The sequence below is a fragment of the Rhinoderma darwinii genome, chromosome 4 (genome assembly GCF_050947455.1).
Source record: "Rhinoderma darwinii isolate aRhiDar2 chromosome 4, aRhiDar2.hap1, whole genome shotgun sequence".
NCBI lineage: Eukaryota > Metazoa > Chordata > Amphibia > Anura > Rhinodermatidae > Rhinoderma > Rhinoderma darwinii.
In genome coordinates this window covers 274,258,806-274,286,423 of record NC_134690.1, presented here as the reverse complement: position 1 = coordinate 274,286,423, position 27,618 = coordinate 274,258,806, and the positions used below count along the sequence as shown (strand labels likewise).

The window sequence follows — 27,618 nt, the reverse complement described above, 5'->3', positions numbered from 1 at the left end:
TTTTACCCCATTATTATACCACCTGACTATGCCCCTTATATACTCCGCCCGGCTTACATATGCCCTACATTATAAACGGAAACACCAGTAAGACTCCAAACAAAACTACTACCAAGCAAAATCCACGCTCCAAAAGCCAAATGGCATTTCCTCCCATCTGAACCCTACAGCGTGCCCAAACAGCAGTTTCCTTCCACATATATGGCACCGACATACCCGGGAGAACCCTTTTAGCAATTTTTGGGGTGTGTGTCTCCAGTGGCATAAGCTGGGCACGACATATTTGCCACTGAATGGCATATCTAGGGAAAAATATAAATTTTTAATTTGCACCATTCACAGCGCATTCATTTATGGAAAAGACCTGCGGGGTGAAAATGCTCACTACACCCTTGAGGGGTGCAGTTTCCATAATGGGGTCACTTCCCAGGGGTTTATTTTTATTATTTCACATCTGAGCCTCTGCAGTTGTGAACCAATACTTTGTAAATCGCCAAATTAGGCCTCAATTTTACATGGTACGCTTTCACTCCTGAGCCTGGTCGACTGTCCAGGCAAGAGATTAGGGCCACATGTAGGGTGTTTCTAAAACCAGGAAACCCAGCATAATAATTAGAGAGCTGTCTTGTTATGTTGGCACAAGCCGGGCACCACATATTGTCCACATATCTGTGGAAAAAATCCCATTTTCACTCTGCAACATCGAGTTCACACTAATTTCTACAAAACACCTGCAGGGTTAACATGCTCACTACACCCCTAGGTAAATGCATTGAGGGGTGTAGTTTCCAAAATTGGGTCACTTCTGGGGGGTTTCCACTGTTTTGGGCCCACAGGCGCCCAGAAACCAATCCAGCAACATCTGCACTCCAAATGGCAGTCCTTCCCTTCTGAGCCCTGCCGTGTGCCCAAACAGTAGTTTATGACCACATATGGGGTATTGCCGTACTCGGTAGAAATTGCTTTACAAATGTTGGGTTCTTTTTTTTCCTTTATTTGTTGCGAAAATGAAAAAATTTGCGCTAAAGCTACGTCTTATTGAAGAAAAAGGATTGTTTTTATTTTCACTGCCCAATTCTAATAAATTCTATGAAATATCTGTGGGGTCAAAATGCTCACTACGCCCCTAGATGAATTCCTCAAGAGGTGTAGTTTCCTAAATGGTGTCACTTTTTGGGCGTTTTCATTGTTTTTTCCCCTCAGGGGCTTTGCAAATGTGACATGGCTGCCGCAAACCATTCCTGCTCAATGTGATCTCCAAGAGCCAAATAGCGCTCTTTCCCCTCTAAGTCAAGCCGTGTCTCCAAACAGCCGTTTATTACCACATGTGGGGCATTGTTTTACTCGGGAGAAATTGCTTTACAAATTTTGTGGTGCTTTTTCTCCTTCAGTCCTTGTGAAAATGAGTAAAAATAAGCTAAACCTACATTTTCTTTGAAAAAATGTTGATTTTTATTTTCAGGGCCTACTTCCAATAATTTCTGCAAAAAACCTGTGGGGTCAAATCGCTCACTATACCCCTAGATAATTTCCTCAATGGGTGTTGTCTCCAAAATGGGGTCACTTGTGGGGGGTTTACACTGTTTTGTCTCCTCAGAGACTTCGTAAATGTGACATGGCCTCCGCAAACCATTCCTGCTAAACTTGAGCTCCAAAAGCCAAATAGCGATCTTTCCCTTCTCAGCCCTGCCGTGTCTCCAAACAACCGTTTATTACCACATGTGGGGTATTGTTTTACTCGGGAGAAATTGCTTTACAAATTTGATGGTGCTTTTTCTCCTTTAGTCCTTGTGGAAATGAGAAAAAAAATCGCTAAACCTACATTTTCTTTGAAGAAATGTTGATTTTAATTTTCACGGCCTACTTCCAATAATTTCTGTAAAAAACCTGTGCGGTCAAAATGCTCACTGTACCCCTAGATAATTTCCTTGAGGTGTCTAGTTTCCCAGATGGGGTCACTTTTGGGGGATTTTCACTGTTTTGGCACCGCAAGAGCCCTTCAAACCGGACATCGTGCCTAAAATATATTCTAACAAAAATAAGGCCCCAAAATCCACTAGGTGCTCCTTTGCTTCTGAGGCCGGTGCTTCAGTCCAGTAGCACGCTACGGCCACATGTGGGATATTTCCTAAAACTGCAGAAACTGGGCAACAAATATTGAGTTGCATTTCTCTGGTAAAACCTTCTGTGTTATAAAAAAAATTGTACTAAATATTTATTTCTGCAAAAAAATATGAAATTTGTAAATTTCACCTCTACTTTGCTTTAATTCCTGTGAAATGTGTAAAGGGTTAAGACATTTTCTAAATGCTGTTTTGAATACTTTGAGGGGTGAAGTTTTTAAAATGGGGTGACTTTTTGGGTGTTTCTAATATATAAGGCCCTCAAAGCCACTTCACAACTGAACTGGCCCCTGTAAAAATGGCCTTTTGAAATTTTCTTGAAAATGTGAGAAATTGCTGCTAAAGTTCTAAGCCTTGTGAGGTCATAGAAAAATAAAAGGATGTTCAAAAAACGATGCCAATCTAAAGTAGACATATGGGGATGTTAATTAGCAAGAATTTTGTGTGGTATAACTGCCTGTCTTACAAGCAGATACATTTAAATTGAGAAAAATGCTAATTTTTGCAATTTTTCGCTAAATTTTGGTGTTTTTCACAATTAAATACTGAACATATGGAGCAAATTTTGCCAGTAACTTAAAGCCCAATGTGTCACGAGAAAACAATCTCAGAATCGCTTGGATAGGTGAAAGCATTCCGGAGTTATTACCACATAAAGTGACACATGTCAGATTTGAAAAATGAGGCTCGGTCAGGAAGGTCAAAAGTTGCCAAAGAGGGAAGGGGTTATGACACTCCGTTTGGATGTTTGTAAACAGAAAAGCACGTGGTGCTTTTCTGTTTACATTCATAGTTTGACAGCTGTTGCGCGAATCACGCAGTTCGCACGGAAGTGCTTCCGTGCGACCTGCGTGGTTTTCACGCACCCATTGACTTCAATGGGTGCGTGATGCGCGAAAAAAGCTGAAATATAGAACATGTCGTGAGTTTTACGCAGCGCACTCACGCTGAGCAAAACCCACGGACTGTCTGCACTGCCCCATAGAGTAATATAGGTGCGTACGACACGCGTGAAAAGCACGCTCGTCGAACGCGCGTATATTACACTCGTGTAAATGATGCCTTAGGGTATGTTCACACGGGCTATTATCAGCCGTTTTTTGGCCAGTAAATGGCAGAAAAATCGGAAGCAGAACGCCTCCAAACATCTGCCTATTGATTGCAATGGTAAAAATGGCGTTCTGTTCCGATGGGCCGTTTTTTTACGCGGCCATTTTGAAAAACGGACGCGAAAAAGAAGTGCCTGTCACTTCTAGGGACGTTTTTGGAGCCGTTTTTCATAGACTCTATAGAAAACAGTTCCAAAAACGGCCGTAAAAAAGCAGTGAAAAATGCCACAAAAATCGCGAGTGGCATAAAAAACGTCTGAAAATCAGGAGGTGTTTTCACTTGAAAACAGCTCCATATTTTGAGACGTTTTTGAGTTTGTGTGTGAACATACTCTTAGGGTATGTTCACACGGGCTATTTTCAGCCTTATTAAAAATCGGAAGTAGAACGCCTACAAACATCTGCCCATTGATTTCAATGGGAAAACTGGCGTTCCGTTCCCACGGGGCGTTGTTTTTGCTGTCGTTTCTACGCCATAAAAAAAGCCTCATAAAAAGAAGTGCACATCACTTCTTGAGCCGTTTTTGATTGACTTAATAGAAAAGCAGCTAAAAAAACGGCTGAAATTCAGAGGCTGTTTTCCCTTGAAAACAGCTCTGTATTTTACAGCCGTTTTTAGTCTAGCGTGTGAACATAGCCTAAGGGTATGTTCACACGGCTTATTTTCTGCCGTTTTTCGGGCCAGAAAAGGCCGAAAAATCGGAAGCAGAACGCCTACATACATCTGCCCATTGATTTCAATCGGAAATACGGCGTTCTGTTCCGACGGAGCGTATTTTTAAAAACGGCCGCGTAAAAAAACGCCCACAAAAAAGAAGTGCATGTCACTTCTTGAGCCGTTTTTGATTGACTCTATAGAAAAACAGCTCCAAAAAAACGCAGTGGAATACGCGAGTGGCTTAAAAAACGTCTGAAAATCAGCTGTTTTCCCTTGAAAACAGCTTCATATTTTCAGACTTTTTTTGCGAAGCGTGTGAACATAGCCTGAGGGCTGATTCAGACGAACGTGGCGTTTTTGCGCACGCAAAACACGCGGCGTTTTGCATGCGCAAAAGCCACTTACCTGCTCTGTGAGGCAGCATCATATGATGCGCGGGTGCGTGCGTTTCGCGCAGCCGCCATCATTATGACACGCCATTTGGATGTTTGTAAACAGAAAAGCACGTGGTGCTTTTCTGTTTACATTCATCCTTTTGACAGCTGTTGCGCGAAACAGGCAGTTCGCACGGAAGTGCTTCCGTGCGACCTGCGTGGTTTTCACGCACCCATTGACTTCAATGGGTGCGTGATGCGCGAAATACGCCGAGATATTGAACATGACGCGCTTTTCACGCAGCGGACAAACGCTGCGCAAAAAGCACGGACTGTCTGTACTTCCCCATAGACTTCTATTGGTCCTTGCGAGCCGCGTGAAAACCACGCGGCCTGCACGGACGCAATTCACGTTCGTGTGAATCCGCCCTAACAGCTATGAATGTTTATAGGATTATAAAATAACAACACAGCGAGGGCTACAAGACAAGCTATGGCGGCTAAATTGTATGTCACGGGGAAAACTCATTTGGCAGAAAGTCTACCAAAAGTAAGACCTTGAGGAGCTCTGAAATTTCACACAGAACACGAGCACCTATATCAGGCGTCGAGAAGACAAGGTGACACGACCTGGGAACGTCAACTAATGACGAGACGCATCATCCAATCCCAGATGGTCATTCAGGTCGCGCGCTCCAGAAAGGGGCGGAGCCTTTGTGAAAGGAATAAATCTGCCTAGGCAACCAATTAGAAAAACGAATGAAGTCAAGCCCCAAACCGACTGTCCTCTAGAGAGCGTGTGCACGTTTAAGGACGCCGGTGCGGTCACCTTGCCGTCATGTTTCCAGAGCCAGGCTGCAGCGACGTATATTTCATAAATTGTGGCACCACAAGTTCCGTGCATTACGTTTACGCATGTTCACAAATACTTTCAAAATAAAACTAAAAAATTACGCCACTCAATCCCCGAGAATGTTGGTGTAATGTTTATATTGCCAGAATCCAACATGGCCGCGACGAGCGTAGTACTAGCGCTGCGTTCTATTAAAAGCTCTTGGTTCCTAGTTGACGTCAAATCACGTGGGCTTAACGCGCGCTCCCGAGTGACTATTCAGTTTGTTGTCAGGGCGGGAGTGCGCGCAGCTGTGTTACTGATTCAGTCAGTGCGAACGGTCATCATGGCAGGAGTAGTGGCCCGCAAAGCAGTGGACTATGTCAAGAGCAAAGAGTTCCGTGAATACCTCATGAGGTGAATCTTCGGGAGGGATTGTGCTGGGAGATAGCCCTGCCTGGTGGGGGATGGCAATAGTCGCTCTCCACGGGTTGGGTAATGTGCCGGGGATATTGTACACTGTAATAATTGAGGTAATGCGTTGCTACACTTCGAGGTCACATTCTCCAGGTAGGTAATCCATGCTGATCCGTAGTAGAGGGACCACTAGAAGTCCTGGAGATGGGACTTCTATGTTGGGGTCGGAATGAAGGAGCATCTGGCCGCTGAGTTACATTGTTTATTATATATTCTTTAATGTTGTACATTAGTGCTTTACAATGAGGGTGCACACGCTTTACCAAAGCAAAGTTGTCCTAGATAAGTACCATGTTTGTGTGGACTGTCAGGACTGGTTTACAGACTGCACCATTCACAGCCAATAACTACATAGTCCCAGTAAAGTTGTTAGCGGAAAGATCTTCAGAAATGTGAGAACTTGAGCTTCAAGGTGTACAGCGCCAGTGTCCTTCGTTCTAGGGTCCTAGCGCATGGACTTCCACTAACAAGTTATGATGTGAGGTTTAAAAAATGGATTTTCCGCCCTCAATGTTATTTAAAGGGTCAATATCCTTTCACTTTGTTTTTTCTAAATTTGAGATTGCTGTTGCCTGATCTATTATTATGTAATCTCTCAACCAATTTTTGCATTGGAAACCGTAAATTCCTCTCCCTATACTTCGTTGGTAAGCAGTATACCACTAATAAACAAATCGCCTGATGACTGTTCTGTGAAAATCGTATAATGTTCTCTTTCTGTGTATACGGAATTCTTCCGCTCGTCTGCTGCGCGCGCGCGCTCCCATAGTCCAGCCAAAATATTCTCACTGCTCGTCTCGCGTGTGACGTCTTGTTTTGAGCCATTGGGTTTAAGGCCCCAATCATATGACTATGAAACATCTCTATTTGCGGACCATAATACGGTCCACAATTATGGACATGTTTGGTTCTTTTGGGTGTGGACACCTTTCCGTATCGCTACGGATAGGTGTTCGTGCCGTAGAACCGTGCCGGGAATTATGGAGCGTCTCCTACTGGTCGTATTTTACGGGACGTGCTCCCATACTTTGTATGGGAGAATGGCCCGAAAATGCGGCCCGTGGCTGGCCGTGCCCGCATTAGCAGGCCGTGATTATGGGCATGGCTATGTCCATGAGGCCTAAAGCGGTTCAGGATCTGTAGGTTACAGCTGCTGCTTAGAGGATGAGCGCTCATCAGCCTCGTCTACAGCGACGCCAAAAGAGGTCGCTGTAGACGAAGGACCTGCAGCGCCTGCCGTCAAAAGATGGTGGGAGGTCATTAGGGATTTAATAATTGTATTTAATTAATTTTGAACAGACGCCATGTACTACCACATTTAGGCTAGAGCCATACAGCGTTTTTAGCCGCGACAAGGATCGCTGTGTCGCGCTGGCCGCATCGAAGTAATAAAAGTAAATTTGGCAGTGTTGTGACCCACAGGTCACGGCAACATGTGGGGCTCAACGTGGCCACATTTGCTTGCATTAGAGTGATGCAGCCAGCACGACACTACAAAGCAGGCAGCACAGCGATTTCTGGCCGTGCGATCTGTGTTGTGGTCAAAGTCGCCTTTTAAACAAAGTACAACTTCGTAAACAATTTTTTTTAATTAAATGAAAGTATTTTGAGTTTTTAAGCCACTTTAAAAATCTCTTATTTTTTTACCTTTTAAGATACAACTTCTATGTATTCTGTATACATAGAAGTTGTATCTTTATAACTATTTGGAACCACCTAATATCGATCCCATCTATGTTATGAGCTTAGATGTGATCGTTATTAACCGGATCCTTTGTCAGGGACACACAGGACCCGTTCTTGGCCGAGCCGTCAATTAGAGTTAGAACGATACAGCTGCTATGTGTAACAAAAGGGATTTTGAAAGCTGCTTAAAAACACTAAATACATTAATTTAATACAAGAAAAACAAAAGCATTATAAAAAGAGTGTACGTAGCCAGGGGTTTTCCCATCAAAGACATTTGACATATTCACAGGACATGTCAGATAGATGCGGGTCCCACCTATCTCTAGAACGGGGTCACCTAATCCCTGTTCTACTGCTCTGTATTCTGGCTGAAGCGTGTGATTTCCGACCATGAATTACAGAACCAGCGTATCTCTCTGAGCTACGCTGTTTTCCCGTAAGTCCCATAGAACTGAAAGGTAGTTACAGAAACGGCGTAGCTCGCTGCTTCCGTAACTGCCATTCACTACTATGGGACTTACAGGAAAACAGCGTAGCTCAGAGAGCTACGCTGGTTCTGTAATTCATGGTCGGAAATCACACGCTTCAGCCAGAATACAGAGCAGTAGAACAGGGATTAGGTGACCCCGTTCTAGAGATAGGTGGGACCCGCATCTATCTGACATATCCTGTGAATATGTCAAATGTCTGATGGGAAAACCCCTTTAAGGCCCATTTACATGGGCCAATAATGGTGAATATGTGTTTGGCCGATTATCAGCCGTGTAAACAGGCTAGAGATCAGACGACAAACGAGCTTTCGTCAGCTTATCACATCATTTACGCAGGCTATAAAATCATCATCGTTGTCGGCGGCACATTTCCCCATGTACACAGGAGATGTGCTGCTCATGATGATGCAAAGTGATGGGAACCGAACATATGAACGATAGTTCGTTGCCATACAAAAAGCAATGGCCCATTTAAAGGGGCTGGTTAAAGAGCGCCAACTGACTTGTTATATCCAATCCCTTAAGGCCCTTTTACACGGGCCAATGATCGGGCAGACCGGTGTTTATATGAAACAGGTAAACCGGGCAGCGATCAGATGAACGAGCAAACGCTCATTCATCAGCTGATCAAATAGTTTATGCAGCAAGAAACATTACCGTTGTCCGCAGCACATCTCCCGTTGTAAAAAAATTATTGCAGTATCAAACTATTCATGTCGGACAGTATGACTTTTTTTTTTTTAGACCTGTTAGACCTCATACACACGTGTGTAGATTTTTTTTTTCCCACACCAAGGTGTGCATAGTGGAACCATAATGAAGGCCTCTTTGTTCTGAATGAGGTTTTGTTTCACAGACCGACTATTCCTCTAGAAGCACGGACATTAATACTTCTAGGGCATTACACTGTCCGATACGCATGCATTCACCACGCATTCTGATGCCATTTTATGCATGGCATCATACAAATGCACTTACGTTGTATTCAGAATCTGTGCGATACGAATCACTAAGAAGCTTGTGCACATGAAGCCCAATGTAAACAAGATGGCGTCAACCAGGGCCCACGTAGGGTTAATGTGTCAGAAACATACGCTGACCCTGCAGTGCCATAGGTTTCTGCGTACAAACAAAAAGTAATAACGGTAAACACCTCTGACTCCATGTTGTAGGAAGGTAAAAGGAAAACTAGGGACGATCTCCAGTGTGAAGATACCATAGGTCTCAGATCACCTATAACTATCTGAAGTTAAAGGTTTCTTCCAGTCTTAGGAAATGTATGGCCTATCCTCAGGGTAGGCGATCAATATCTGATCGGTCGGGTAAGACTCCCATAACCCCCGATCCACTGTTTTGAAAGGGCCACGGTGCTTGTGCTGCTCTTGTTCATTTCAACCTGCTCGAACTGTGAATCGCCGACACACTTGTAGCTTACTTTACAGCAGTCTTTAATAAACGCCATTAATGACCTCTCTTTCTAGACCCTTTTTAAAACTGTTGAAAAAGGTTCAGAAAGAGTCAGTTTTGTGTCGGGTGTGATTTTAAATAAGAATCTTGGCACATTTGCTATTAAAACTCCCGCAGTGTGTTAATTTTCCAGCAGTGTAAGCTATTTTACCAATTTCTTATACAGAGGGTAAGGGTTGGCACCCTGCTGCCGCTTCTGTAGGCCAGGAAGGGGTTCTGGTGGGCCGTATATAGCCAGCTTTACCCAAGGTTGTGAGGAAATAAAAAGGTATACACCGTTTGGACTTGAACTACCCTTGTTAGTCATTTTCTGACCATTTTAGTTCTCCTTGTTCCCCTTATGCCAGTTGCGCAAGATCGATGTGCCACTCGGGCCATTTTTAACGACATCCGAGTGGCACCCGATAGTTTTCACAGACCTGTACTTTAGCGGATGAAACAGGTTCATGCGAACTGACCCGATTCTTTGATCCGTGGATAGATGGGACATGTCCTATCTTTCCATGGATCCGTGTCGTGTGCATGAGGCATTAGGGCTTCATTATAGTGTTACGTTTCTTGAGCTGCCAATATTAATTGTTTTGAACAAGGATGACTTATTCTCTTGCCTTGTTCTCTTGCCTATGGATACTCTTGATTCTTTTGGAAACTTTAGTTGCACATTGGGTAAGGCCATCAAATATTGCATGGACATTAACAAGCATGTGAAATACTTGGAGCCATACTACATCTTTATGAATGCAGTTTTTGTTGCTCTACTGTATACGACAAATAGACAACCAGGCTGCATCATCGGTCATTCATGAAAATGTATATTTATGTTTCTATGTTCAAATATCCAACTATAGAGCCTGTAGAATACGGTGTAAAAAAAAAAAGCCCCAAGTTCGTGTGCACTTCGCTGTGACCATGCTGGAATGTGTCACATGCCCTGACTACAGAAACTATTATTGCAATGATAACATTATAAAACGTCAGTTGTTCAAGGATATCGGGGTTACACACTGGTGGAAACAAATTCTACATTGTAACGGAATTGTTATGTTCTGGTGACCTTGTATATTAAAAAAAATATATATATATTTTTTTTTTACCCGCCACTTAATGGTAAAGAAATTTGTGTACGTCCTGAACGATTCTAACATTTATAGCTTTAAAAGCCTTGCAGATTTTTTTTTTTTTTGTAACTTTATTTGTTTTAGGCTCTGTTTACACCACGTTTTTAGTATGTTCTCCATACACGTTGGAATTATAAAAGTATCTATTACTCAGACACTCTCATTGTATACATTCGGCCTGTTCTAGGCCACTGACATAGTCCTCAGTAGAATTTCCTGGCATATATGTACACTACAAACACTGAACAAATCCCTTAGGCTCGTTCACATCTGCGCTAGGGTTGCATTCCGACGTTCTGTCCGAGCTTTTCGTCAGAACAGGACCCTGACTGACCCAAACGGAAACCAAAGGTTACCATTACCATTGATTTCAAAGGTGAAAGATCCGGTGCCAATGGCTTCAGTTTGTCTCAGTTGTACAGGTGTTCTGTCGTTTTGATGGAATCAATAGCGTAGTCGACTACACTACTGATTCCGTCAAAACGATGGAACTCCTGCACAACTGAGACAAAACGGAACGTCGCAACAGGACCCTAGCGCAGATGTGAACGAAGTCTTATATTGTTGTCTGCTGGATTTGTTGAATGAAGATATGACCGGACACTTCTTTCCTTCCTCCATTTTCTTTGAATGGCTCGAAGCGTGAAGCGATATCTTCTAGATTGAGAGTGATAGTATTCCGTTTCCAGCAAGAGTTCATGAAAAGATCACGGGCTGGACTGAAGGTCCTCTTATGCGGCCCGTCGATCAATGAGAGAGTTCGTTGATCGGCGCTTGTTTGCTCCTTTCACAAGGAACTATTATGGGGATGAGCGCTCGTTACTCCGATCACTCGTCCCCATACAGTTCTATCATGTCGGCAGCACGTCTCCCTGTTTACACAGGGAAATGTGCTGCCGACAACGATAATATTTAAAGGGGTTTTCCCACCATGGACATTTATGACATATCCACAGGATATGTCAGATAGATGTGGGTCCCACCTATCTCTACAATGGGGCCCCCTAAACCCGGTTCTGCCGCTCTGTGTTGCAGGTGAATTCCGACCATAATGAAGGAAACCACGTAGCTCGCTGAGCTACGCTGTTTACGGAAGTCGCATAGAACGGAGTAGTAGTTAGGGAAACGGCATAGCTCGCATGCTACGCTGCTTCCGTAACTGCCATTCACAACTATGGGACTTACGGAAACAGCGTAGCTCAGTGAGCTACGCTATTTTCGTAACTCCCGACCATAAAGTCAGGAAGTGGCCAGAGGCAGCGAGAGCAGAAGAAGCTCGAACTGGGATTAGGGGGCTCCGTTCTAGAGTTGGTGGGACTCGCATCTATCTGACATTTATGACAAATCCTATGGATATGTCATAAATTTCCCTTGCGGGAATACTCATTTAACTTTTTTTTTTTTAAGTTAGCTCGTTCATCTGATTGCTGCCCGGTTTGCACAGGGCAATTATCGTCAAACGTTCTGTGAACGATCGTTTGCCCGATAATTGACCCATGTAAAAGGAGCTTAAGTAGATAACCTTATCATTGACTTTATTTATTATTCCAATGCCTTCGTGTTTAGGTATTCATTAGAAGTCAAAGGCCTTTACTCCGCTTTAATCTGCGTATAAGCAAAAAAATAGCCTTACTAGTACGACTTTGTCAACAAATTGTAATTGTTATATTCTGTTGACCATAGATTACTTGCTAATTTACTGTTTTATTTTTTGTGTTTTTCATTTCTTGTACTCGCTGTCATGTTTTATGGATTTCTGGAACAATGACTACTAAATCCACAGTACGGTAAGTAAATGACTGCTTTTATTTCTCTTCAGAAATGTAGATATTTTAAATCTTCGTTGTTAAAAGATCCAGCTCTGATAACTGCACTGTAACAAACATTGCACCTGTGTGTCCATCATATGACCAGGACAAAACTGTATACACGAACTAAAAAAATGAAGGTTCCCATTGAATGACAACAATCCAACATTTTTTAAATAATGAGCTATTAATTCAGAAAGTATATTGGAGTATTGTATTACTGTTCATTATATAAAGAATAAGCTTGATTTACTGAAACCATAGTACCATAGTCATTGAGCCCAAAAATGCATTTTCACGGCAGTCACGAAGGGTCCTTATTTCGATGCATACACCTTTTCACGGTGATGACAGCCAGGCTCCTGCTCTAACGACTGGGATCACAATTATCTCTGATCCCGGCCATTTACCCCCTAAGATGCCATGGTCAATAGTGACCGCGGCATCTAAGTAGTTATCAACAGTAGTATTTGGCCAGGGAATAAAATACCACCACTTTGTACGTGCCTTTTTAGCGAGCCTCTCCACAATCACTTTTTCCTATAGGTAAACAAAACATATCTGGACACGAAAACAATACATTTTTCTTTGCCAAATTTTTCAAAGCACACAAACTGTAATTGTACATATCAAACGGTGTGTGTGGTCGGAGTGGCTATCAAGATTCATAGCATAAGTCCTTAGTCCATACGGAGACGTTGCAGGAAATGAGCACATGTGCATGCTGATGTGACGTTTTCGAGGGACCTTCCCCCTTCTCATTTATGGGCACTACTCGTAAAAACACATCTTAAAAAGGCAAATCCTCATTAGATATGTCATGTGACAATTCAGAAGACATTAACCCTTCAGTAAATTTAATGCATAAATAGTGAAATATTAATGAATAAATTCTTAACGTACCTAATGATGAGTTGCCTATTTAAGGTTTTGTGAGTAGTGCACATGCCTGTGCGCATTTCTTTCCTGCATTGTATCCATATGAACTAAGGACTTATGCTATGAATAATGTAAACCACTATGACCATATACTGTTTGATATGTGCGATTAGTCTGTTCTTTGAATTATTTGCATACATAATCCACTAAGAAAAATGAATTGTTGCCATCTAAGTGGTTTACAGAGGGAGGGGGCTACCTCTTTCACGAATCGGTGGGCAGCCGATGGGTTGCCATGGAGTTAGGGTCCTAGCAAAGAAACTGAGGTCTGCCATGTCTACATGTCCGAGGCATTGCCTAACAGACTGTTAGTTTTAGGGTATGTGCACACACACTAATTACGTCCGTAATTTACGGACGTATTTCGGCCGCAAGTACCGGACCGAACACACTGCAGGGAGCCGGGCTCCTAGCATCATACTTATGTATGATGCTAGGAGTCCCTGCCTCACTGTGGAACTGCTGTCCCGTACTGAAAACATGATTACAGTACGGGACAGTTGTCCGGCAGCGAGGCAGGGATTCCTAGCATCGTACATAACTATGATGCTAGGAGCCCGGCTCCCTGCACTGTGTTCGGTCCGGAACTTGCGGCCGAAATACGTCCGTAAATTACGGACGTAATTAGTGTGTGTGCACATACCCTTAGGGTATGTTGACACGACAGCGTCCGTAACGGCTGAAATTACGGGGATGTTTTCAGGAGGAAACATCCCCGTAATTTCAGCCGTAACGGCATGTGCAGGCGCTTGAACGCCACGTCAGTTACGGGCGTAATTGGCGCTGCTATTCATTGGAGTCAATGAATAACGGCTCCAATTACGCCCCAAGAAGTGACAGGTCACTTCTTTGACGCGGGCGTCTATTTACGCGCCGTCATTTGACAGCGGCCCGTAATTATACGCCTCGTGTGAACAGACAAACGTCAGCCCATTGCTTTCAATGGGCAGATGTTTGTCAACGCTATCGAGGCAAAAACGCACTAATTACGTCTGTAATTAGTGCGTGTGAACATACCCTTACACTGACAGCATATCAAAGAATTACTTCCTAAGTATACCAAACCATAATGAAAGCGATCTGTAAATCGCATAGTAAACTCCCAACGTGGGACTAAAAAAATGTTTATATAAAAAAAAAAGGATCCACAATATAAAAAAAATATCCTTGTTAATCATTGGGCGACACAGCACGATGGGTATATGCTTCCACCACTGGGAGGCGACACTAGATAGGAAAGATTCTTCGTTCCGGCCAGGCAGGCTGTACCTTTCCCACCACTGACACTGGCTAAGGGTATCTAAGGGTTGTCACAATACCAGAATTTGGACTTCGATAACAATACTTTGCCAACAAAAAAAAAACCTCAACCAAAATAAAAAGTTCTTACATTTTCTGATGTGATACATATGGTGGTATCAATTTTGAACCTCCATGTGCCTCACATTGATAGTAATTAACCCCATCATGTACCTGTCATAATGGGCAATATTGAGTTATAGTGTGAGGTACATAATGGGGTTAATTACTATTAATGTGAGGCACATGGAGGTTCAAAATCTATAACACCATGTGCCTCACATTAATAAGTGACCCCCCCCATAATTTCCCCTCACATGGCAATCATGGGGGGGGTCCCCCAACTCCTTTTCCATTTTGAATATCACCGTCCTCTCCCACTCCTGACTGGTAGATGTCTTTTGTCAAACCGTAAGGAACGTTTCCAGGCTTAACCGAGCTATGGCTCACTTTTTGGAGCGTTTGCCCTCCCAGCTTGTGGCTGAACTCATGGGCCCTTCTACTTCTCCTTTACTGGGTCTTCTTCTCGCAGTAGATCCCATAAGAGGCGTTGCGTTGCCTTGGACAGTTCCCTTTCCGCGTCAAGGTCTTTCCAGGGGGTGCCATTGGAGTTTTCAATGGTAATGTTGCCTTTTAATGTGGATCAGTCTCTTTCCTCCGGTGTCTTCTGACACAGGAATCGGTTGTAAACTGCCATGCAGGCGTTAATACGTGCTGTAAGGGACCCCATTCATGTAATGGATGACCCCCATCTCCCTTTCTCAGGAAGAGGCACCATTACGGTGCCATAGGCTATGATTTCCAAACCATAGTGAATTTGAGAAATGATTAACCAAGGAGTGGAAATCTCCTGGCAGACGTCTTGTTGTTTTTAAACTCACAAATACGGTTTCCTTTTTATGAAGACTTGGTCTCAATGTGGTCTGTTTTTTCTTCTGTGTATCCGTCTATCTCTAGGCCAAGGTTGCCAACTTCCACTTCAGTAATTTCTAGACTGAGATAAAAATCACTGAGAGACCAACATTTTATACGGACATATTACAAAATCAATCTAGTGGTCTCCACCCTGCCGCAAGTCCGCACCGCCGGGTCCAGGACCGGTCCCCCACCGCTAAGACTGCGCTCTCCCTCTTTTCTAGTGTAGTGGCGTCACGTGCAACATCACTGACGTGAGTGGTTTCCATGACCCCGCCCCCTGTGACGTCCCTCGTCATGGTCACTCAGAGTCCTCACTCGGGACTCCGTGACTCAGTGCCACTGTGTACCGCGGCAGCTGCTTCTTTATTGTTTACAATGTGCATATCAATTTGGCGCATGTGCAGTGCAAGCTTTCGAGTGAAAAATAATTCACGGAGAATGTTTATTTTTTTTCTACTGAACACTACGGACGGAACAAAAAATAACTGCTGGTTTGTGCGGACGGTTCATAAATTTACGGGTGGTTGGCAACTGATCTAGGCTATGAAGGACCACTACTATTTCTCTATTTGATGCAGCTTCACACCCTCTGGGCAAGAAGTTGTATTCTTAAGCTATTTATGTGGCTGCAGGTTCTGTTCTGCGCCCGGCTTTTGCATCCACTTGGGTGAGTAAGGCCGTCTCGGTGTAGGGGAAGCTGCTGCACAGCAGCATTCTGTCAGAATGGTCGCAGCCGGATTTAGCCAAACGCGCCTCTCAGGTATACCACACTTCAAAGTTTTTGGTTTAATGGCTCCCAGGTCAGCCTGCTTCAATGCCAGGCCATCAGTTAATTATATTGCCCTCTGGCGCTCTTTTTAGCTGAAATCTTGGGCAGCGGATCAAGCTTCCAATAAAGCCCTGATTGGCCTTTGCTTTTGTTGGCTGCAGGCTTTTGGGTAAATGTCTGGATGAGATTATTTCTGAGGCTACAAGTGTCTCCTGCATCAGAACTTCCTCCTCCGTACCCAGCCTTTTCCATGCCTGAGAGTAGCTGTCATCTTCAGTCTCCACATCACTCAGGACACTATTAGAAGATTAGGTTGGATCATCGGCAAGGAAAAATCCTCATTGAACCAAACTCAGAGCATGGGGTATTTGGGATTGATACTCAAACCAGGACTTCAAGAGTCCTTCTCCTGTTGGTGCTTCTTCACTAGGACACTATTTTGAAGGAGTAGTTTTTAGATAATTTTGCATTAGAGTACAAAAGTAAATCTGCCTAAAAAAGAACGCTTAAAAGAAAATTGTAATATTAAGTCATTAAAATGGGCTAGAATAGCCCAAAATTCCTGAACATACCAGGCTAACAGATAGGTAAAGACTAGATAAGGGTATCCATAATGAGTAATATTAAGAATACATCTATTAAACAGCTCACCCTAATATCTAGCTAAACTAATAACATCCGTCCCTACCAGGACTAAATAGCAAAGTGTGCGTTCACTCTAAAGATCTGATAACTGACCGTGTGCATTCACACTCCAATAGTATGTAATCACACTTGTAAGATTGTATGTCCAGAGCAAGAGTGCATTCACACTGCATGATTTTGAAAATCTAAGTGTGCATTCACACTCGATGGCGATAGAGCAGCACCCAAAACAGTGTGCATTTACACTGAAATGAGCACCAGCCCATCAAGATCATGTGCATTCACACTCACATAGCACAGCGCGGCACCTATACTGATAGTGTGCATTCACCCTTGACAGAGAATATATACCTAGAGACTAAAGTGTGCATTCACACAAACTTAAACACCTAACGCGTTTCTGCGTGCTTTAGTTGTATAGGACGTTTCTTCAGAGGTGTATAGCGAAACAGGGCAGATTAGCACATCAATTTCCTGTGCAATATACACAAGCTGCCCTGTGTCTGATAGAACTTTACTCTAGCAGCACGATTCTGGTATCTGACTGCAGCGCATGCGACAAAACGCTGGCTATTTAAGCCTTTAGCCCTGCCCATTCAGGGGCTGGACGATTGTATCAATCCTCCAATCAGAGGGTGCTGTGTCATCAAACACTCCGCCCCCTCAGGCCATCCAGTTCCATCTCCCCTGAGCATATTAAACGACGCCTAGCGTCACGTTACCATGGGAACCTCCAAGCAGCTACAATTCCAAATAGATGCACTCTATATACAAGGGAAACACTGTAAACTGAAATGGGTGAGGTCATATAAGACTAAAAGCTGAAACATGGACCATCACACAGAACCAGCCAAATGGCAAGAGTCATCAGCTAACATATTTAGATTATCAATACACAGCCATATGACAAAATATGGAAGACGGAACAAAACTGCTCCCAGCCTAATGTCAAACCAACCTCGTAAAAAACATGTATAAGAAATGTTTTCATTCAAGCCCCCAGGTTTAACAGCCCGTAGTAGAAATATGGGGGTAAGCTGTTTTGATAGATGTGCCTTAATATTACTCATTATTGATACCCTTATCTAGTCTTTACCTGCCTGGTATATTCAGGAATTTTTGGCTATTCTAGCCCATTTTAATGACTTAATGTTAAAATTGTCTTTTAAGCGTTGGCTTTCAGGCGGAATTATTCGCTAGGACACTCCTTCAGCTATCTGGTTTGCATGCTAGTGTTAGGAAAGATGGTGTAGACCAAGGGTCTCAAACACGTGCCCCTGAGGCTGTCCTCTGCAGCCCACGGGGCACTGTAGCTCCCTCGGGAGAGGAGAGAGCAGGCAGAAGGAGTACGCCGGCGAATGACTAAGCCCCTGACTTCACTGCCCATATATGGACCGTGATATCAGGAGCAGAGATGGAGTCCCCGACAGAGCGCTAGTAGCGTCCTGCTCGGGACTCCTCCTCTAGGGTTGCCCCTGATATCACTGTCCTTATATGGACAGTGATGTCAGGGGCTTCCCCAGAGTTCTGGAGCAGAGCCTATACTAGTGCTCTGCGACTCTCTCTGGGGTTGCCCCTGACCTCACATTCCGGTCCAGGAGGATCCCCTGCTGTCACTGTCTATGGACAGTGATGTCAGGGGCTCCTCCAGCAGAGGAATCCCCGGCATAAGCGTTGGCAACGCTCTTGTTTGGGATTACACTCCTAGAGGGAGCCCCAATAGAGCTATCTACAGGGGGGGGGGTGGTTGGCACTATCTATAGGGGGGGGGGCATTATCTCCAGAAGACACTGGCATTATCTAAAAAGGGGCTGCCCAATCTTAATATTCTTGGCTGCTGAACTGAGCAGCCAGACTCCATTAATCGACCCTTAAACTTGAGAACAATATTGTTAAAATAAGCACGTTGAGTAAACTCGCAAGTTTCTTGTAAGTTTAAATCTAGTGCTATTATAGTAATGTAGTATTATGTTAGTAATGTGGGTTTGTTGTAGTATTTCAAATAAGTAATTGATTAACAATAATTTTGTATTGTATCACGTTTGAAAGTAATGCGGCCCGTCAACTTCAAATTTTCTCTGTGCTGCACATTTACCCGACAGAGTTTAAGACCCCTGGTGTAGACTGAGGCAGTTCCATATGCACAATTGCACTCCAGGTCCCTTCAGAAGGCAAGCCTCAGGACTCACTGTTGAAGTTGATTCTCCTGCCCTCTTTGGTACATCAGTTGTGATGGTGGAAGACATCACCGTGCATTGCAATGGGTAATTTTTATTTTTTTTTTAAGTTTAGGATCAGCCAGTCAGAATCCAGACTGACAACTTCACGGTGGTTGCTTTTCTGAATCATCAGGATGGCACCAGGAGTTGGGCGACACTGTTGTAATCCTCTCGGATCCTACTCTGGGTGAGGCAACCTATTTCAGTGCTCTCAGCGGTTCAGGACTAGGCAATTGGGTTGTAGATTTTCTCAGCCGGGATCATAGCCAGGGCATGGGGTCCCAAGGCCATGCAGTTGATGCCTAGATCACTCCATGGGGGGGGGGGGGGGGGTGTGTTCTTTCCTGTATCTCTTCTATCCACTTCCACTCTTGCTCAGAGTACTCAAGAAGGAAGGTGTTACCACAATTGTGGTGGCTTTGGACTGGCCCCGCCAGGCTTGGCCATGCAGAACTTCTCTACTCTAAAACGGACGCATCTAATGCTGCTTCCCGATCATCTTTCCCAAGGTCTGCTATTCCAACTCACTTTATTTCAGTTTGGTTTAAAGGCATGGCTATTGAAGCAGAGATTCTGACCGCCTGGGGTCTCTGTGAGCCAGTGATCCAGACAATGTTGAAGGCCAGAAAACCTCAGTCAGCCAAGATGTACCATCGTATGTGGAAGGCTTATTTCTGCTGATATGAACGCAATTTATATCCTATGAAATGTTACACACCTTGGGTTCTGTTCTTCCTTTAATCAGGCCTTGAGCAGGCTCTTTACTTAACTTTTCTAAATTGGTCAGGTCTTTTTGCAGGAAGTGACTCATGCGGTACTCCCTTTCAGACATCCTATTGAGCCTTGGGATCTTAATTTCGTCCTTTTGAGAGGCATTTTGCTCTGTCTCCTTTTATGGAAGGTAGCATTTCTGATGTCTCACCTCCATCAGGTGGCGTTCGGAGTTTGCTGCTTTGTTCGGCAAGTCACCATTTTTGGTCATCCACTAGGATAAAGTGGTGTTAGGACCTGTTTTCATTCCTACTGAAGGTAGTCTCTGCCTTCCATAATAATGAAGAGATTGTTTTCCTTTTCTGTCCCACCTCATCTGAGGAAGTGGGCTTTTACACTGTCTTGATAAGGTAAGAGCAGCCCAAATCTATCTGGCTGCGACTAAGCCGTTTGGTAACTTTTAGTTATGTTTACTCCTGGCACTGTGAACGTGTTTGTGTTCCCCTACTGCTTTTGCACAAAAAAAAAATAATTAGCCAGTGTCTGTAGGAAAGGTATAGCCTACCTGGGCAGAGCGAAGACTTTCCTACCTAGTGTGCCTCCTACTGGCAGGAGCATATACCCTTCCATGTTCACATCTCTTGGTTAAACTTGATGGACATGTCCCTTTTTTTTTTTTTTTTTTTTTTAAACCGTTTGAACTATGTAACTGTGTGTACCCCAATGAATTCAATGAGAAATAGATTTTACGCTAAGTACAGAAATCCTTGTTTTTTCAATGTGTTAAAAAAAAAGTGATTTTATTTTGTAGAAGTGTAAAAAAAAGAAATAAATCCACCAAAGAGTGAGTTAACATGTTTTTAAAGTACACTGTAAATGGCATAAAAAAAGAAACGCAAGAAAAAAATGCAATTGCTTTTGTTTCTAATTACCCCAAAAAATAAATTAACCTTTTCACGACGAAGGGTCATTTGTACCCCTGTGTCCAGGTCAAATTTTCCATTTCTGATATGCACGTCTTTAACCCCTTCCCGCTCCTGGACGTACTATTAGGTCATGGTAGCTATATGTTCGCTCTCCATGACCTAATAGTACGTCACGGGAGTAATGGCCATTTCGACCGTCTTCCTGACACATGCAGGAGTTGTGACAGCTGCTGCCTCGTACAGCAGTTGCCGCAGCTCCTACAGCGGGGACCGATCGCTGTGTCCCCGCTGATTTAACTTCTTTAAAACCCGCGTTCAATAGCGATCGCAGCTTTTTAGGGGTTGAGCTACCATCGTTGGCCTGCTACACGATGGCGACCGGCGATGTTGACTATGGCAACCGGACACCAAACAATAGCAAGCTATGCCATCGACTGAAGCCTAGTGGGTCCTGACAAAGTAAAGACCCACTATGCTTGCTGTCAGTGAGTAGCTGACAGCTCTAATACACTGCACTACGCATGTAGTGCAGTGTATTAGAATAGCGATTAGAGCCTCCTGCCCTCAAGTTCCCTAGTGGGACAAAGTAAAAAAAAGAAATTCTAAAGGTTTTAAAAGTAAAAATCCCCCTTTTTTCCCTAATTTGGTCCTTTATTATTAATACAAATAGATAAATAAACAAACTTTACATAGTTGGTATCGCCACGTCCGTAACGGCCTGAACTACAAAATTATTTTATTTATCCCGCGCGGTGAACATCATAAAAGAAAATAACAATAAACCATACCAGAATCACAATTTTTTGGGCACTTCACAACCCAAAAAATGGAATAAAAAGAGATCAAAAAGTCGCATGTACCTAAAAATGGTCCTGATCAAAGCTACAGTTCGTTACGCAAAAAATAAGTCCTCGCACGACTTTCTTGATGGAAAAATAAAAAAGTTCTGGCTCTTGGAATAAGGTAACACAAAAAGTGAATGATTTTTTACAAAACGCCATAAGACCTAAAAAAAAATATAAACATCTGGTATCACCGTAATCGTATCGCCCCGCAGAATAAAGTGAATGTAATTTATAGCGCACGGTGAACGCTGTAAAGAGAAAAAAAGGAATAAAATACAATCGTAGAATGGCTGTTTTTTTAGTCACCACGCCAGTTAAAAATAGAATAAAAACTGATCTAAAAGTCGCATGCACCTCATGAAAACTACAATGAATTCCTCAAGGGGTCTAGTTTCCAAAATAGGGTCACTTTTGGGGGGTTTCCACTGTTTTGGCACCACAAGACCTCTTCAAACCGGACATGCTGCCTAATAAAAAGGAGGCATCAAAATCCTCTAGGTGCACCTTTTGCTTCTGAGGCCGGTGCTTCAGTCCATTACCGCACTAGGGCCACATGTGGGATATTTCTCAAAACTGCAGAATCTGGGCAATAAGTAATGGGTTGCATTGCTCTGGTAAAACCTTCTGTTTTACAGAAAAAAATGGAATAAAAAGAATTTTCTTTGAGGGGTCTAGTTTCTAAAATGGGGTGTTTGGGGGTGTCTGATATATATAGGCCCCTCAAAGCAACTTCAGAACTGGTATCTATAAAAAATAAATTAGGCAATACTATACTGATAATGAGCCGTGCACACCCCGAGATGACCCCAGTTTTGACCGTTTATATAAACTGAGACCCCCTATTAGACCATTTCAGTGCCCGGTTTGCCCAAGCATACACCCCCGAGAAGTGTATTTCTATTGAGGAGTCCTTGGTACATTTTAAAGGGCGGCTTCAATTCCTCCAGTACCTGCCAAGTAAGAGGGCAAGGTATGGCGTGAAGATGTATAACCTGTGCGAGCGTGCATCAGGGTATACTTACAAATTTAGGATGTATGAAGGGAAGGACACCAGTCTTCAACCCCCAGAATGCCCCCCCTTACAGGGAGTTAATGCAAAAATTGTGTGGGATTTGGTGCACCCACTGCTGGACCAGGGTTACCACCTCTACCTGGATCATTTTTATACCAACATCCCACTTCAAGGGCCTCGCTTCCACGCTGCATGCGGCACTGCTAGAAGAAATCTGAGAGGCCTCCCTTAGACTCTGCTTGGGCAAAGAAGGGGTGAGAGCAGGGCACAATCTAGCAGCAACATATTGTGTGTCAAGGACAAGAGAGATGTCACACCAGTACCCATGTACCAGTACAGAGACCCCCAAACCAGACTGCATCCTGGACTACAATAGGTACATGGGAGGGGTGGACTTGTCAGATCAAGTTCTGAAGCCCTACAGCGCCATGCGGTGTGGTATAAGAAGCTCATACAGATGGCATTGTACAATCTATGTGCTGCATCGATGTGCAGGCCAGACGGGAACTTGCCTGGAATTTCAAGAGGTGGTTATCAAGAACCTAATCTTTAGGGACCAAGAAGGGGGGCTCCCAGTACTTCTGGAAGCAAGGCCACACGCATAGTACCAGGGCAACACTTTCCAGGAGAAGTTCCCCAAACTGGCAAGAAGGGGAAAAAGTCAAAAGAGGTGCAAAGTCTGCTCAAAGTGGGGGATAAGGAAGGACACAATATATCAATGTGACACGTGTCCTGAAAAACCAGGGCTCTGTATAATAGTGTTTTAAAATTTATCATAGATCCCTTCGATTTTTAATCTACCCTGACACCCTCCGCACAGCTTATGCCCTTCATCTTTCCCTTCTGAGCCCTGCTGTGTGCCCAGGCAGCAGATAACCGCTACATGTAGGGTATTGCCATAACCAGGAGAACCCACATTACAATTTATAGAGTGTATCTCCGGTGGCGCATGCTGGGCACAATATATTGGACACTGAAATGGTGTGTGTGTGTGTGTGTATGTATGTATGTGTGTATATATATATATATATATATATATATATATATATATATTTGCAAATCTCACATTGCACCATCTACTGCGCATTACCTTTTACACAATACTTGATGCTCAAAATGCTCACTACACCTCTAGATGAATGCCTTAAGGGGTGTAGTTTCCAAAATGGGGTCACTTCTGGTGGGTTTCCATTGCTTTGATACCTCTAGGGATCTGCAAATGCGACATGGCACCCGAAAACCAATCCAGCAAAATCTGGACTCCAAAGAACACATAGCGCTCTTTTCCTTCTGAGCCCTCCCATGGGCCCAAACGGCAGTTTCACCAGAAACGTATTGCCGCACTCAGGACAAATTGGGCAACAAAATAGGGTGTTTTATTTCTTGTGAAAATAAGAAATTTTGATCAAAAATTACATCTTATTGGAAAAAATGTCATTTTTTTTTTTTACATTTCACAGCCCAATTCAAATACGTGCTGTGAAGAAACTGTGCGGTCAAAATGGTAACAACCATACGTGAATTCCTTGAGGGGTGTAGTTTCCAAAATGGGGTAACTTTTGGGGTATTTCTACTGTTTTGGCACCTCAACACCTTCAAACCTGGCATGCTGCCTAAAATATATTCTAATAAAAAAGAGGCCTCAAAATGCACTAGGTGCTTCTTTGCTTCTGGAGCTTGTGTTTTAGTCCACGAGCACAATAGAGCCACATGTGGGACATTTCTAAAAACTGCAGAATCTGGACAATACATATTTAGTAGTGTTTCTCTGCTAAAATTGAATAAAATAGAAATTCAGCAAGAAAAATTAAAATTGAAAATTTCACCTCCACTTTGCTTTAATTACTGTGAAATGCCTAAAGGGTTAAAACAAACTTTCTAAATGCTGTTTTGAATACTTTGAACTATTTACAGTGGGAATGGAGAGACGTCAGGTCTCCCTCTAGGAGGTGTCCGGGGATTTCGCTCCTAGATGGCGCTTAGGTAGCGCTGTTTGCAGGGGGTTGTGTGTGGCGCTATCTACGGTGGGGGGGTGATGTCCGGGACTCTTAAAGCCCCGGCAGACAGAGTGCTGCGCTGCTCACGCTGAAGCAGCACTGCGCTCATTAAACTTCGTCCAAGTCTATGGCAGTCGTGAAGGGGTTAATAAACGGATTTCAAGAAGTCAATGTACCTAAAAATAGAAGCAAAAAAAACCTACATTTCAACCAACAAATAACAAGCTCTCTTAAATTGTGTACCCCAAAATGGTGCTATTGCAAAATACAACTCACCCCGCAACAAAAATAACACTCATATAGTTGTGTTGCTATGGCTTTTTTAATGTGACGATGAAAAAGCTGAAAAAATTACTTTGCCATTGAAAGCCAGTATAGGCTGTTCATTAAAGGGTTAAAACAATTGTTTGCTCTTTGACATTTTATTTAAGAATGTGTTTAACATTTACGATCTATAATAATTGTTCACATATGTACTTGGTGTGTGTTTGGAATGTTAAGTTATTGATGTCAATCCATATAGCACTTCTGGGGACCGATCGCTAACTGGGGACTTCCAATTGCTGCTATTAATGACATGAAGAAATCGCCAGAGATCATTAGTGGCCGTATGACATTTGGTATGTACATAATTTTTTTTTGTTATAACAATAGTAGGATGAAGTTTTGCAGACACCAGTTCTGGGAACACTCCTAGGGCTGCATCTGTAGAAAACTAATGCTGTACCGGATGTAAAAACACGTTTTTGCATGCAGTGTTTTTCCACATTAAGGCTGTGTTCACACAGTTTTTTGGAGGAGGAAAATTCCTCCTGCAAAAACTGCTCCAGAGGTTTTTTGGCCAGTGGTTTGACAAAAACTCGTCAAAACACTTGTCGAGGCGTTTTTTTTCCAGTTTCTGACTGATTGAAATGGGGTTTTGGAGGCTTCTTTTTACCGCGGCACAGGTTTTCCGCTCGCGGTAAAAAAAACTCGTCCGCCTCCCATTGAAATCAATGGGAGGCATTTTTGGGCGTCTTTTGACGAGTTTTGCAGAGCGGTTTCCGCGTCAAAAAAACTGTGTGAACAGGGCCTAAAGTAAATGGAAGAAGTCTACTGCAAATCTGCAACAAAAACTCTATCAATAACACATTTTGCAGTTGTTTAAAAAAAAAAATATATATATATATGTTTTAAAAAAATTAAATTCTGGCTAAAAATGTATAGTGAGAACAGAGTTTTGTGAAATTAACATGTGAAGCTTTTTTCCACTAAGCACGTAGAAAGCGGTTTAGTGTGTGCTTGCGATATACATGTCTGGAAAATCATACGGCATGTTTAGTGACTTCCGGTTTTATGCCATTCCTAGCTTTCTGCTCCATTGGAGTAAGATGTGACAGATTTATTAAGAAACACGCACCACCTAATAAATCCGTTGCATCTTTCCGCTGGTCGTGCACCACAATCGTAACCGTGGTGGCCATTCTACTCTCCCCCCCCCCCCCCCCCCATTGGACATAAAAAAAAAAGAATATAGAAAATATACTCCTCCTTCATTTCTCCCCACTGGTCCTCTTAGCATGCCGCGACTCATACCTTGCCTCGATGCCAGGCATTGTTAGGTCTTTATATTCTATGTGATGCAGCACTCAAGGTCCTGAGGGCTGCGTCACATACAATGTCCTCAAGGCCAAAATTGGACCAGTCTTTTAAGGGGTTAAAGCTAACCTCCTTTCAATACATTAACTCCCTCTAAAAAGCCAATTACCATGAGTAGTATGTAGTGTTTAAAAAAAAAAATATTTACTTATATGCCATCTCTTTGTAATTGGTGGGGTCCGACTGCTGGGATGCCCACGATCCTTGTGCTTGTCTCGAATTATGCGTGGTTTCTGAAATATGATCTATAATTTGGTAAGAAAATGGCCCATATTTACTAAGCTTGGCATATTTTATGCCAGTCAAATTGGAGATAGTAGTTGTGGAGATCTGTGCCAAATTTCTTAAAGGTGTACACCTCTAAATATATTTGGTGCATTTTGACGTGACCGGCCAATAATCTTTGAAAGCCTGCTATTAGCAGTGGTAGTATTTGGCCAATTTTTTTTGCCATTTTTTCCTTCAGTTAATAGACTTGGTCTAAACTGTCTCTTGGGAGACCACATCCACTTTTCTCGTTCATTTTCAAATTTGAGTAAGACAAAAAGCTGAAAGTATGCCTTATATACCTTGATGAATATGGAATTTGGAAATCTGTTTTTGGTTCTATTATCCTTGCTACTCGTTTATATATTCCTTTTTTTTTTTTTTCCTTCCAGCCCTCACTTGCTATTCATTGCTGTTCATGCGGTTTGCTTACAAAGTGCAGCCTAGAAACTGGCTATTGTTTGCATGTCATTTTACTAATGAAGGTGCACAACTCATTCAAGGCTCTCGGCTGATTAAGTACAAGTAAGTTCAGTTTTCAACAGAGAAGTTATTTGTTCACTGTGCACTTTAGCGCAGTTGGCACTGTACATTATGTGTTTGGTTTTTTTTCCCCTATTTAGACCCTAAAAATGTATTTTATACATCCAAAAATGTTTTTAACATGAAACCTGTTTTATTTAGCTGTGTAGCCTTAATTATGGTATTTTGTTAAACCAAATGTTGAGTAACTTTTGAAATACTTCACATTATTCACATCCCACATTATAATCTAGAGCTGCATTCACGGCTCTGCAGCTTTCAGAGCTGAAATCTACCAGTATTCCTTGGGGACCAATGTCTTCCCGTAAGGCAAAATCAGCTCAAGTTCTGTAAAGTGTCCACTTTACCCCAGATAATACAGTAATCTGTTGAAGGGCAAGCTTACTTTAATGCATTATAGCTTGTCAACTATTTTCAATAAGAGCCAACTGTAGTTGCATCTCTGGACTAAAACTCTGATTATAATAAACCAAATAGATTTGAAATACTCAAATTCTTATGCAGATTATATTAACTAGAAAATGGTATTCAAAGATGAACATATGCTTTTAAATAAGGCAAATATAATAAAATATTAAATTACTTTTTTTTTTTTTTTTCTCTTTTTGATCTGCTAAACTGTTTAGTGGAAAATGCGCCATGGGATTAAATGTATTGTATTTTATTTTTTTTGCGCAGTTTACCGGGTTTGTCCCACAGTTACATATTAATTTTTCTCTGTTAGATCATGCAAAACATAATTTT

At 42.8% G+C, this 27,618-nt stretch overlaps 1 protein-coding gene across 1 annotated transcript; it reads left to right on the top strand.

Moving 5' to 3' along the window:
* The first annotated feature begins 5,351 nt into the window (after positions 1 to 5,351).
* MPC1 (mitochondrial pyruvate carrier 1) lies at positions 5,352 to 26,860 on the top strand. The gene is made up of 4 exons (XM_075864312.1): positions 5,352 to 5,513; positions 12,122 to 12,125; positions 24,950 to 25,046; positions 26,724 to 26,860. The coding sequence occupies exons 1-4, from the start codon at positions 5,443 to 5,445 to the stop codon at positions 26,858 to 26,860; spliced, it is 309 nt and encodes a 102-aa protein (XP_075720427.1). The 5' UTR covers positions 5,352 to 5,442.
* The last annotated feature ends 758 nt before the right edge of the window (positions 26,861 to 27,618 follow it).

Bases quoted from the DNA above. Each gene is read 5' to 3' on its own strand.
- MPC1 (XM_075864312.1), top strand. From the start codon at position 5,443: ATGGCAGGAGTAGTGGCCCGCAAAGCAGTGGACTATGTCAAGAGCAAA. The intron at 25,047-26,723 runs GTATGTACATAA...TTTTCCTTCCAG, and splicing joins TAGTGGCCGTATGACATTTG to CCCTCACTTGCTATTCATTG.